Raw genomic sequence first — 10,352 nt, forward strand, 5'->3', positions numbered from 1 at the left:
ATCATGGTGTTTTTATTTTGTTTCACTGTAAAAATCATATGAATTCATGAGGATCCATGCCTCGGATCCATGTTTTTGTGGTGCTGCATCCACGTTTTTGATAGTCCATTCTGTAGGCGTGCCTTCCAGGTGTGATTTGACACCGCATTTGTTGGAGTTATTTTTTAAAAAGTGGAGGATCCATGAGGATCCGTGTAGATCCGCCTTTAACCCAGACCCAAGTGCACAATTATCAAGAACTGAATCCTACACAGGAGTAGACCCACCAGTTAGGCTTTAGTGGGTCTACTCTGGAGGAGGCTCTGAAAAACGGGACGAGAGCGTGCATTAAGACCGGCCAAGAACATGCGAACAGAGTCAATATTTTAATTAATATTGGTTTATTAATTGGTTTAATAATTACAAGCAAACAGCAAAGAACCTGCACAAACAATGCTAACACCAAACCCTACGTATAGTAAGTAAAATAGAAAAATCGCCACCCGACCCCACCCCCACCCATTGTTCCCCCCCACCACCTATTTCCCCTATTCTTCCTAACGTCTCAACAAATGAAAATGATTTATAAAAATGTTACATGGGGAAAAAAACATGAAAGAGAGACATTGCACACTTTTGTAAATCAACAAAATCTTTAATAAATATATAAATAACTACTAGTCATAAAAAAGGGCCTCCTCACCTGAAGGACATCAAAGCCCACCTGAAGTCCCAAAACAAAACTATCATATCCTGATCCACGCAGATCCATCCGTGTATGGAGCGATCTGCGTTGATCTGGATCTGATAGTTTACGACTCCCTGTTGTAGGGTATAACATGTATAATAGTATGTTTTGGGACTTCAGGTGGACTTTGATGTCCTTCAGGTGAGCTTTGGGGCGTACGGCTTTCCTCCATATCTACTGCGCAGGATTCCTCGGGAACGACAAGATCACTTGCACAGCTTTCCTCCATCTCTACTGCGCAGGATTCCTCGGGAATGACAAGATCTTTTGCACAGCTTTTCTCCATCTCAACTGTGGAGGATTTCTCTTGAATTACCAGATCTAGCAAAGAACCACACTTCGAACAAGTAGTTAAACTCTCGCTATTCACTGCACTTCCTGGGGTAATCACCACTACAGTTTCCATTACAGATGTATCGGTTGTGGTGGTCCTGATGCAACATCTCTCAATCCCAACCAATGCTGCACTCAGCAGCTGGAAACCTGCAGCGATAAAGCCTAGATATATAGAAGGTCCAATATGCTGCTCGCTGGGAATCTGAGGCAATTCAAAAGTTTCAGGGAACTCAATTTCCCCATTTTGTAAGACAGCAGACATGTTCCATATCACGGAAATCAGGACGAATATCCCTGCAACTAAGTTCAGCAGAGCTCCAAGCCTAAAAAAGCGAAAGAGAAAATCCTTATGTTTTCCGGGCTTGACCACATTGTACAAGGCAAATGAAATTAATCCCAGGGCCACTGAATTCATAATGGCAGCTAATGCCATTAAATCCTGTGCAATAAAAATTTCCCTCGGGAGGGTTCGATGCTGCTCATTGAGATCTTCGCAATGCCAAAAAGAGTTTCCGTCGTTAGAAGGGTCTTTCCAAAAGCAGACATCCCAGATTCCAATCCTGATGTTTCCAGAGCCAATCCCCTCGATGTTTTCCACACGCCACACTCGCCAGTTGACACTGAGTGTCGACACAATGCACATTGGCAAGGCCAAAATATCCACCAGGAATGCAGAGATCTTTAGGCTGGAAACTAAACTCAGCCACCTGCTCACGAGGGAGCCTTCCTTCACCTGCATGGGCGGTTTGGAGAGGAGGGGAGCAGGGGAGACATTGGCAGACATCCTGGAAACACAAGAGAAGACAAGATGCAGTGAGAGAGGGAATAACAAGCATGTCTAGTCATTGAAGGACACCCTCCCTCCTGCATTCTTCCTTCCAGGCACAGAAAGAAGCAGCAAAAGAAAAAGTTCCTGCTCTCTCCCACCCCCTGGTTCGGTAGAAACATCTGATCCACCCATACTTTCTTCCAGCAAACTGCTACTGATTTAATCTACTGTTGCATTGTTGCTGTGAAAATGGCCAGCAACCTGTTGTGGATGGGAAACTGCTCATGATTTTGCTGTTTTGTGGGTTAAATCACAGAGCCTAGGACTTCGGTCCCTGCTCCTGCCAACCTAGCAGTTCGAAACCATGTCAAAGTGCAAGTAGATAAATAGGTACCGCTCCGACGGGAAGGCAAACAGTGTTTCTGTGTGCTGCTCTGGTTCTCCAGAAGCGGCTTAATAATGACCCAGAAGCTGTATGCCGGCTCCCTCGGCCAATAAAGCAAGATGAGCGCCGCAACCCCAGAGTCGGTCACGACTGGACCTAATGGTCAGGGGTCCCTTTACCTTTACTGCAGCTATCCTTTCCCACTGAGCATAAACACACCTAACGGCATAGTGCGGAATGTTTAATCCATAAACTTACATGAAATGCCTTCCTCAGCTAGAGTCTAGCGTGCCAGAAATGGAGCAGATATTTGCTAGGTGCTCCTGAGCCTCAAGAAGACTGAGCTGTTGGCCACTGAGCTGACGTTCGCCTGAGCAGCCGGCCAGCCACAGCAGCAACTGCTCTGCAGAATTCTTAGGTCAGTTACAGTCCAGTTAGAATCCTGACAACAACACAAATCATAACTCCAGGGTACTGGTCATTTGGAGTATCAGGAAAGTGGAAAATGGGAGGGAACTCAGTTCCCTTCTTTCCCAATGCAGAGTGTCTTTTCCAGGACACTGCGCAGTTAAAACACGTTCTTCCTGAAGTCAGATTCAGAGCAGTTCCAGCAGTAAAAATGGTGATACCGTGTGTGTATCTCAGTACAGCTTTGTTTGATGGTCCTGAATGCATTTCATAAAGGATCTCCATGTACAAGAAAGGCTAATAGCATGAGGCCCTGAACAATAAGAATTGCCTTGGCAAAATTATTGAAGACTCCTTACAAACCTCTCATTCTTCTTCCCCATCCCATCTTGTTTGCACATAATAGTAAGGGAGAATTTCTTAGCTCTTTTCCTTTGCACTGGGATTACATGAAATTTGTGCCATGGGACCCCATCACTCACACCAATACGGGCAACACCATTTTCAGAACCTAGGTGCCCATGATTTAAAATCGCTTTCCTAAGACACTTCCGTCAAAATATTTGTGTTGCTTTCTTCCTGTTCCTTTCTGTGTTGATGCTCCGAATGTGAGCTGCTCAGCTGCATGCAGTTTCCACTGAAGTGTGTGTGTGTGTGATTAACATTTGGCCAAGCAATGGGCCTAAATCCATCTATTTGACCTGAAATAACTTTGGGAGCCAGCCTTTAAACATCTAAAGGAGATATCAAATTCAGAGGAATTAAAAGCTGTCATCTTTTTGACTATTTGAAACATCTTAGAACATACACAAATGTTAATGTTTGAAGGAAGGCAGCAAATGGAGCATTGGAGCCATCCATTCATTTCAGGACTTGTGACCATTGATAAGATGAAGCACTTTCACATTGCATGGCAGTTGCAGTGCTTTTAAAAAGGTAAAGCTAAAGGACCCCTGACAGTTCAGTCATGGCTCTGGGGTTGCGCCACTCATTGGCTTTACTGGCCGAGGGAGCTGACATTGGTCCGCAGACAATTTTTCCGGGTCATGTGGCCAGCAAGACTAAGCCGCTTCTGCCGAAACCAGAGCAGCACACAGAAATGCCGTTTACCGTCCTGCCGGAGCGGTACCTATTTATCTACTTGCACTTTGACATGGTTTGGAACTGCTAGGTTGGCAGGAGCAGGGACCGAGCAATGGGAGCTCACCCCGTCAAAGACGCAAGTCCAGTTCTGGATCTGCATGACATCATCCACACCCAAATGCTCTCCCGTTCTGTTTCCCCCACTTAATACGGATACACCATCTCCATTGAAAACTCTTTGCTTTTCCCTGCCTCCCCTTTCATCCTCACCTGAGGAGATCTTGGCCATTCTCTTGACAGGGACCTCCGTTCTCAGGCCGGATTTCTGTTTTCCTTCATTCCTCCTTCTCCCACTCTGGTTCCCTGAGAAAATAAGAGAGAGGAGGTTTCATGCAAGTCAAGGTGTGCAATGGATCTTCAGGGCATTTGGAAGGAAGAAAAGGTTCAGGAACAAGCGACGCAGCAGCCCCCCAAGCGTAAAAACACATTTGGACATATCGCTCATAAAATTTCCCCCCCGCCCCCCCCCCCCGCGGATATAAATGCAGAACATCCTGTGCTCCTCTTAATATACAAAGTGGGGTATTTCATATGATAAGAACAGAGGAAGCTTCCTTATATGGAGCCAGACCAATTTTGGGAAAGTGCTACATGGGCCAGTCCACCAATTGGCTACCAATGAGAACATAGCAAAAGACAAAATGGCTGCCATATGTTTTGGTATGAAATAAATTTGCCTGGCTGTGGGCGTGAAGGCCGCACCCTGCAAGACCCTTTCCACGTGGCCTAGGCCCCGACTCGCTAGCCCCACAAAAGAGGCTCCTCATGAGGCCAGAGGAACATGGCCTGGCTGTGGGGCATGATCCGAAACCTCCAGTCCCAGTCCACTGCTCTAACCACTAAACCACACTGCCCCCCATTGCAGTCTATAACAGCCTGGAGGTCCACAGATGCCCCATATTCTCTGTCTCTGAGATTGCCCAAAGTTTCCTTTCTATCCCTTGTTGTGCAAAAAGAAAAATGCCCATGACATTTTGGTTCTTTGGAGACAGTTCTGCTTCTCTCTCTCTCTCTCTCTCTCTCTCTCTCTCTCTCTCTTCATTTAAAGGAGCCTCATTCCTTTTCCCACCCAACTTCCTCCTGCACACAGCTTCAAAATTTCCATGAAGAACTAACTAACTAACTAACTAACCAACCATAATTTAAGGAGATTAAGGAGATTATTTATTTTTATATAATGAAAATAGATGGGAGGATAAGTGAATTGCGCAAGGCAAGAATATATAGGATGGCAAAAATCAAAAGAAACAAAGAATATGATTTGGGTTCTTAAAATAACAACAACACATGCCTCCTCAGTGGATTTCAGAACAAATGTGTCTCTCTTTTTTTAAATTACCCAAACACTATAATGCAAGGAGTTCTGGTGACAATGCAGTGAGATTCTACTCAGAGTAAGCCTATTGCAATGAATGGGTTTGAATTAGTTGTGTCCTTTAGTTTTTGCTTTTTACCTGGATAATGCCTAATTAGGGGTAGGGATTGGTTTGCTTTCTTTCTGTTCTTGTTTTTATTAAGTATTTTGTTGTGTTGTGGTGTTGAAATTCCACAAATTGCACATCAGGATTTGTTACATAGTAAGGGCCCCCCCCCCCTTTTCTATTATCTGCTTCCCATCCCATTTCCTAGGATGTTTTTATTCTTTTCCACCCTTAGCTGCAACTTATCTTCCCTTTTTGATATCAGAACTCTAATGCTCTATTAGAATTAAAAGAGGGGGAAACCCAGCCGGATGGGCAGGGTCTAACTAAATCATTATGGTTGTCTTTTTTATTTGTGTTTTTATCTTGCTTAAAAAGGTAAAACTCCCCAAAACCAAAGTTGAAGCAAGAAGGAATCTTCAAATATTAGATAAATGTAAGGAGTGAATTGCCAGGACTTGGAAGCCCCCTGGTGATGAAATCACTCTTTCCACCCACCCACCCCCCTTTCAAAAATGTGCATGGAATGAATGAGCTGGCATTCAAATCTATTCTTTTAAAAAGCATATTTCCTATTATTATTGGGTCCATTCTGACAAATATTGGGTCCATTCTCTCACTTATGACCCTTCTTGATTCCCTCATTCCTGGGGGTTGGACTAGATGACCCATGGGGTCCCTTCCAACTCTTCCATTCTACAATTCTCTTGCCTACAATTCTGACACCCGCTTCAGCTTGTACCAATCATACCAGCAGATAAACCACATTTTCTCCAGTTGATGGTCTTTTTTTAGGGGGTAGAAAGGAGTGTGGCTTTGTTTTGGAGGTTTTTGTTAGGAAATCCTGACATCCAGTGGATGGGGAACGCATGACAGCTGACGTTACCCGCCCAACATCCACTTAAAAGTCATATGGTATCTTGAAACGCTTCCCCCAAAAGGATTCTGGGAGCTGTAGTGCTGAGAGCCGTTAGGAGACCCCCTATGCCCCTCCCAGAACTCCCATTCCCAGAGTTCCCTGGGAAGTTGTGGGCATCTCTTTCGAGAGGCAATGGAGTGCGCCTCTGGGGGGTGAAATCAAAGGTTTTCAGCAGGCGCTAAAACGAAAAATGAAGGAGATGCCTGCGAGAAGCCAAGTTACAGGGAACCAGGCAGAGGCCTTCTGGGTGGTGGCGCCTTCTTCATGGTGATCCACTACTGCTTTAAGGGAGGTCTTGGAATAAGTAGATTTGTTGCTGATCCAAAACACCCACCCACCCCACTCACACATGAAAACAAAGACCACCACAGCCAACTACAAATGAATAACCACACCCTAGGCCAACCCCAACCTCTCTCACCACCAAAGGAACACAAGCAAACAGCAAAGAACCTGCACAAACAACGCTGACACCAAACCCTACATATAGGAAGTAAAATATAAAAATCACCACCCAACCCCACCCCACCCATCTTCCCCCCCCCACCTCTTTCCCCTTTTCTTCCTAATGTCTCAACAAATGAAAATGATTTGTAAATGTTGTAATGTTTTCATTATATTGAAGGAAGGTGAGGACAGGTGACCTCACCTAGGCCTGAAGTCACCCCCCACCAAAGCAGGCTCAGAGCTTCTCAAAACTTTTCAAAATCATTTTCTCAGCAGCTAAGCATCAGAAACATTCCGCTCTGCTGTAACAAAGGTAGAGAACAGTCCATTGTTTCTCAGGCCTTTCTCATGTCTTCTTGTAGCACCCTGCTTGTGGTTAACGCTTAGCTGGAATGAAATATTCAACGTAGCAATAGAGAAATTAAAATAATAATTTATTTGTCAGACAAATAAATGATTGGCACAGTGGTATATTTACCAAAAGCTCTGCACCACCCCAGCCCTGGTGGCCAGCACTTATATTCCCTCAGCCCAGCCTCCTTACTCCTCCTTTGGCTGCCTCTGTCCAATCAGCCTGGTTGAAATTCCTATTGGCTGTTTGCTAGAACCAATCATAAAAGATACACCCATTTCCTATTACCTTTTATGGGAGACAAAGAGCTATATTTCCTTCTATCATATATCTTACATTTGCCTTGACAAGGCATCTTAATTATCAGATCACCCTATGCCCTTTGCTCTTCTGCTCTTGGCTCTTCTGCCCTTGGCAACAGGGGCAGATGGCTAAAACAGATGGCTCATGGTTTTAAATCTTGTCATATAAACAGAGGTCTTGGGTTCACCTTCTCACACACCATCAATGAAATAAGAATCTAACATAAGAATCTAACATCTCTTACTTTCTACATTCTTTGTATAGTTACATTAAAGTCAGTACATATATCACACATAGATTTTTAGAAGAAAAAGAACTTAATAAAAAAGCAGTTTCTAAAGCAAACCCTTCAATTTACACCCCCCCCCCCCGCCAGCTGTTTGTTGCTATTAGCTCTTTGCCTTTTAACCTTCTCAGGATATCTTAAACCTTGGGAAGATGTTTGATGGGAGGCATTATTTACCAACTCTAATTAATGTTTTTGCAGCTTGGATTGTATTCTGTAATCTGTATGACCTTTGTTCCCAGCTTTTGCTCCTTTTTACAACTTTGAAGTACTGCAACAAATCAATGAGGGGCCCTGTTCAGAAAAATAAATATCTGCCAAGGCTAAACATCTGCCAAGGCTGGAGCAAGCATCTGAAGCAAGCATCTACAGATATATTTTTAAGCTTATTTAAAATACAGATCTTTGATCAGATGCCTCATTCTGGCCTTGCTAAAGAACCACACTGCAACTTGCTTTCTGTCCGGGAACCATGCCAGAACAAGAGATTGAAACATATCTGAACATGCTGAAAACCCCTTGACTTCTCTCACACACACCCCTTTCCTGGGAAGGGGGCCAAGAGTCCACAATAGTCCCAAGACAGCTTTCTGTTCATGCTCAGAGGAACTCCTGAGGGAGGAGAAAAAGGGAGGGAACTGGAAAGGGGTATATATGCTTGTGCACATGATTGTGAACTCGTGCATGCTTTTTGTGACTTATCACACTTGCTCCTTCTACCAGTTCATGGATGGTAGAAATAAAAGCCTTTTCTCCGAAACTATTCCTTGAGTGTCTGTTGACTCCCACTTCCCTTTCCCAGGCGCAATATTTTTCCTACCCGAGGGCAAAGCCTCATAAGGCTACAATATAAAAATAAATTATCTCCTTAATCTCGTAATTTCCAATTGTGGGTTGGTTGCTTGGTTGGTTAGTTCTTCATGGAAAACTTGAAGCTGTGGGGGGGGGGTGTGCAGGAGGAAGTTGGGTGGGAAAAGAGATGAGACTCCTTTAAATGAAGAGAGAGAGAGAGGGAAGCAGAACTCTCTCCAAAGAACCAAAACTGTCACATTTTGTCATGGGCATTTTTCTTTTTGCACAGCAAGGAGTAGAAAGGAAACTTTGAGCAATCTCAGAGCCAGAGAATATGGGGCATCTGTGGACCTCCAGGCTGTTATAGACTGCAATGGGGGGCAGTGTGGTTTAGTGGTTAGAGCACTGGACTAGGAATGGAGGTTTCGAATCATGCCCCACAGCCAGGCCATGTTCCTCTGGCCTCATGAGGAGCCTCTTTTGTGGGGTTAGCGAGTCTGGGCCTAGGCCACGTGGAAAGGGTCTTGCAGGGTGCGGCCTTCACGCCCACAGCCAGGCAAATTTATTTCATACCACACCATATGGCAGCCATTTTGTCTTTTGCTATGTTCTCATTGGTAGCCAATCGGTGGACTGGCCCATGTAGCACTTTCCCAAAATTGGTATGGCTCCATATAAGGAAGCTTCCTCTGTTCTTATCATATGAAATACCCCACTTTGTATATTAATCGGAGCACGGGGTGTTCTGCATTTATATCCGCGGGGGGGGGGGGGCAATCTCATGAGCGATATGTCCAAATGTGTTTTTACGCTTGGGGGGCTGCTGCGTCGCTTGTTCCTGAACCTTTTCTTCCTCCCAAATGCCCTGAAGATCCATTGCACACCTTGACTTGCATGAAACCTCCTCTCTCTTATTTGCTCAGGGAACCAGAGTGGGAGAAGGAGGAATGAAGGAAAACAGAAATCCGGCCTGAGAACGGAGGTCCCTGTCAAGAGAATGGCCAAGATCTCCTCAGGTGAGGATGAAAGGGGAGGCAGGGAAAAGCAAAGAGCCCCTGAAAACATCCCCCCACTCGGGAAGAACTTGTCGGCCAAACCCCTGCACGGAAGTGTATCTGCATGAAGACGGTCAGCACTTTTCTATTGGATGGGTGTCACTGAGCAGAGTTTTCAATGGAGATGGTGTATCCGGATTAAGTGGGGGAAACAGAATGGGAGAGCATTTGGGTGTGGATGATGTCGTGCAGATCCAGAACTGGACTTGCGTCTTTGACGGGGTGAGCTCCCATTGCTCGGTCCCTGCTCCTGCCAACCTAGCAGTTCCAAACCACGTTAAAGTGCAAGTAGATAAATAGGTACCGCTGTGGAGGGACGGTAAACGGCGTTTCTGTGTGCTGTTCTGGTTTCGCCACAAGAGGCTTAGTCTTGCTGGCCACATGACCCGGAAAAACTGTCTGCGGACCAATGTCAGCTCCCTCGGCCAGTAAAGCCAATGAGTGGCGCAACCCCAGAGCCGTGACTGGACTTAACTGTCAGGGGTTATTTAGCTTTACCTTTTTAAAAGCACTGCACACTGGCATGCGATGTGAAAGTGCTTCATCTTATCAATGGTCACAACTCCTGAAATGAATGGATGGCTCCAATGCTCCATTTGCTGCCTTCCTTCAAACATTAACATTTGTGTATGTTCTAAGATGTTTCAAATAGTCAAAAAGATGACAGCTTTTAATTCCTCTGAATTTGATATCTCCTTTAGATTTTTAAAGGCTGGCTCCCAAAGTTATTTAGGCCCATTGCTTGGACGAATGTTAATCACACACACACACACACACACACACACACACACACACACTTCAGTGGAAACTGCATGCAGCTGAGCAGCTCACATTCGGAGCATCAACACAGAAAGGAACAGGAAGAAAGCAACACAAATATTTTGACTGAAGTGTCTTAGGAAAGCAATTTTAAATCATGGACACCTAGGTTCTGAAAATGGTGTTGCCCGTATTGGTGTGAGTGATGGGGTCCCATGGCACAAATTTCATGTACTCCCAGCGTAAAGAA

General features: G+C 44.9%; 1 protein-coding gene and 1 long non-coding RNA gene across 2 annotated transcripts; one reads left to right on the forward strand and one right to left on the reverse strand.

Moving 5' to 3' along the window:
• Positions 1-547: 547 nt before the first annotated feature.
• Positions 548-5,452, reverse strand: LOC310672219 (uncharacterized protein). The gene is made up of 2 exons (XM_083429036.1): positions 3,979-5,452; positions 548-1,848 (listed from the first exon to the last, which is right to left on the reverse strand). Exon 2 carries the CDS (start codon positions 1,845-1,847, stop codon positions 792-794), a length of 1,056 nt encoding a protein of 351 aa, XP_083285162.1. The 5' UTR covers position 1,848; positions 3,979-5,452; the 3' UTR covers positions 548-791.
• Positions 5,453-6,732: 1,280 nt separating this feature from the next.
• On the forward strand, positions 6,733-8,256 carry LOC310671801. The gene is made up of 2 exons (XR_014508207.1): positions 6,733-6,878; positions 7,898-8,256. It is a non-coding gene; the product is annotated as an uncharacterized lncRNA (long non-coding RNA).
• The last annotated feature ends 2,096 nt before the right edge of the window (positions 8,257-10,352 follow it).

This window comes from Podarcis tiliguerta (genome assembly GCF_965153285.1).
Source record: "Podarcis tiliguerta genome assembly, chromosome: 2".
NCBI classification, from domain to species: Eukaryota; Metazoa; Chordata; class Lepidosauria; order Squamata; family Lacertidae; genus Podarcis; species Podarcis tiliguerta.

Excerpts from the sequence above, each read along its gene's own strand:
- LOC310672219 (XM_083429036.1), bottom strand. The coding sequence starts at position 1,847 with ATGTCTGCCAATGTCTCCCCTGCTCCCCTCCTCTCCAAACCGCCCATG.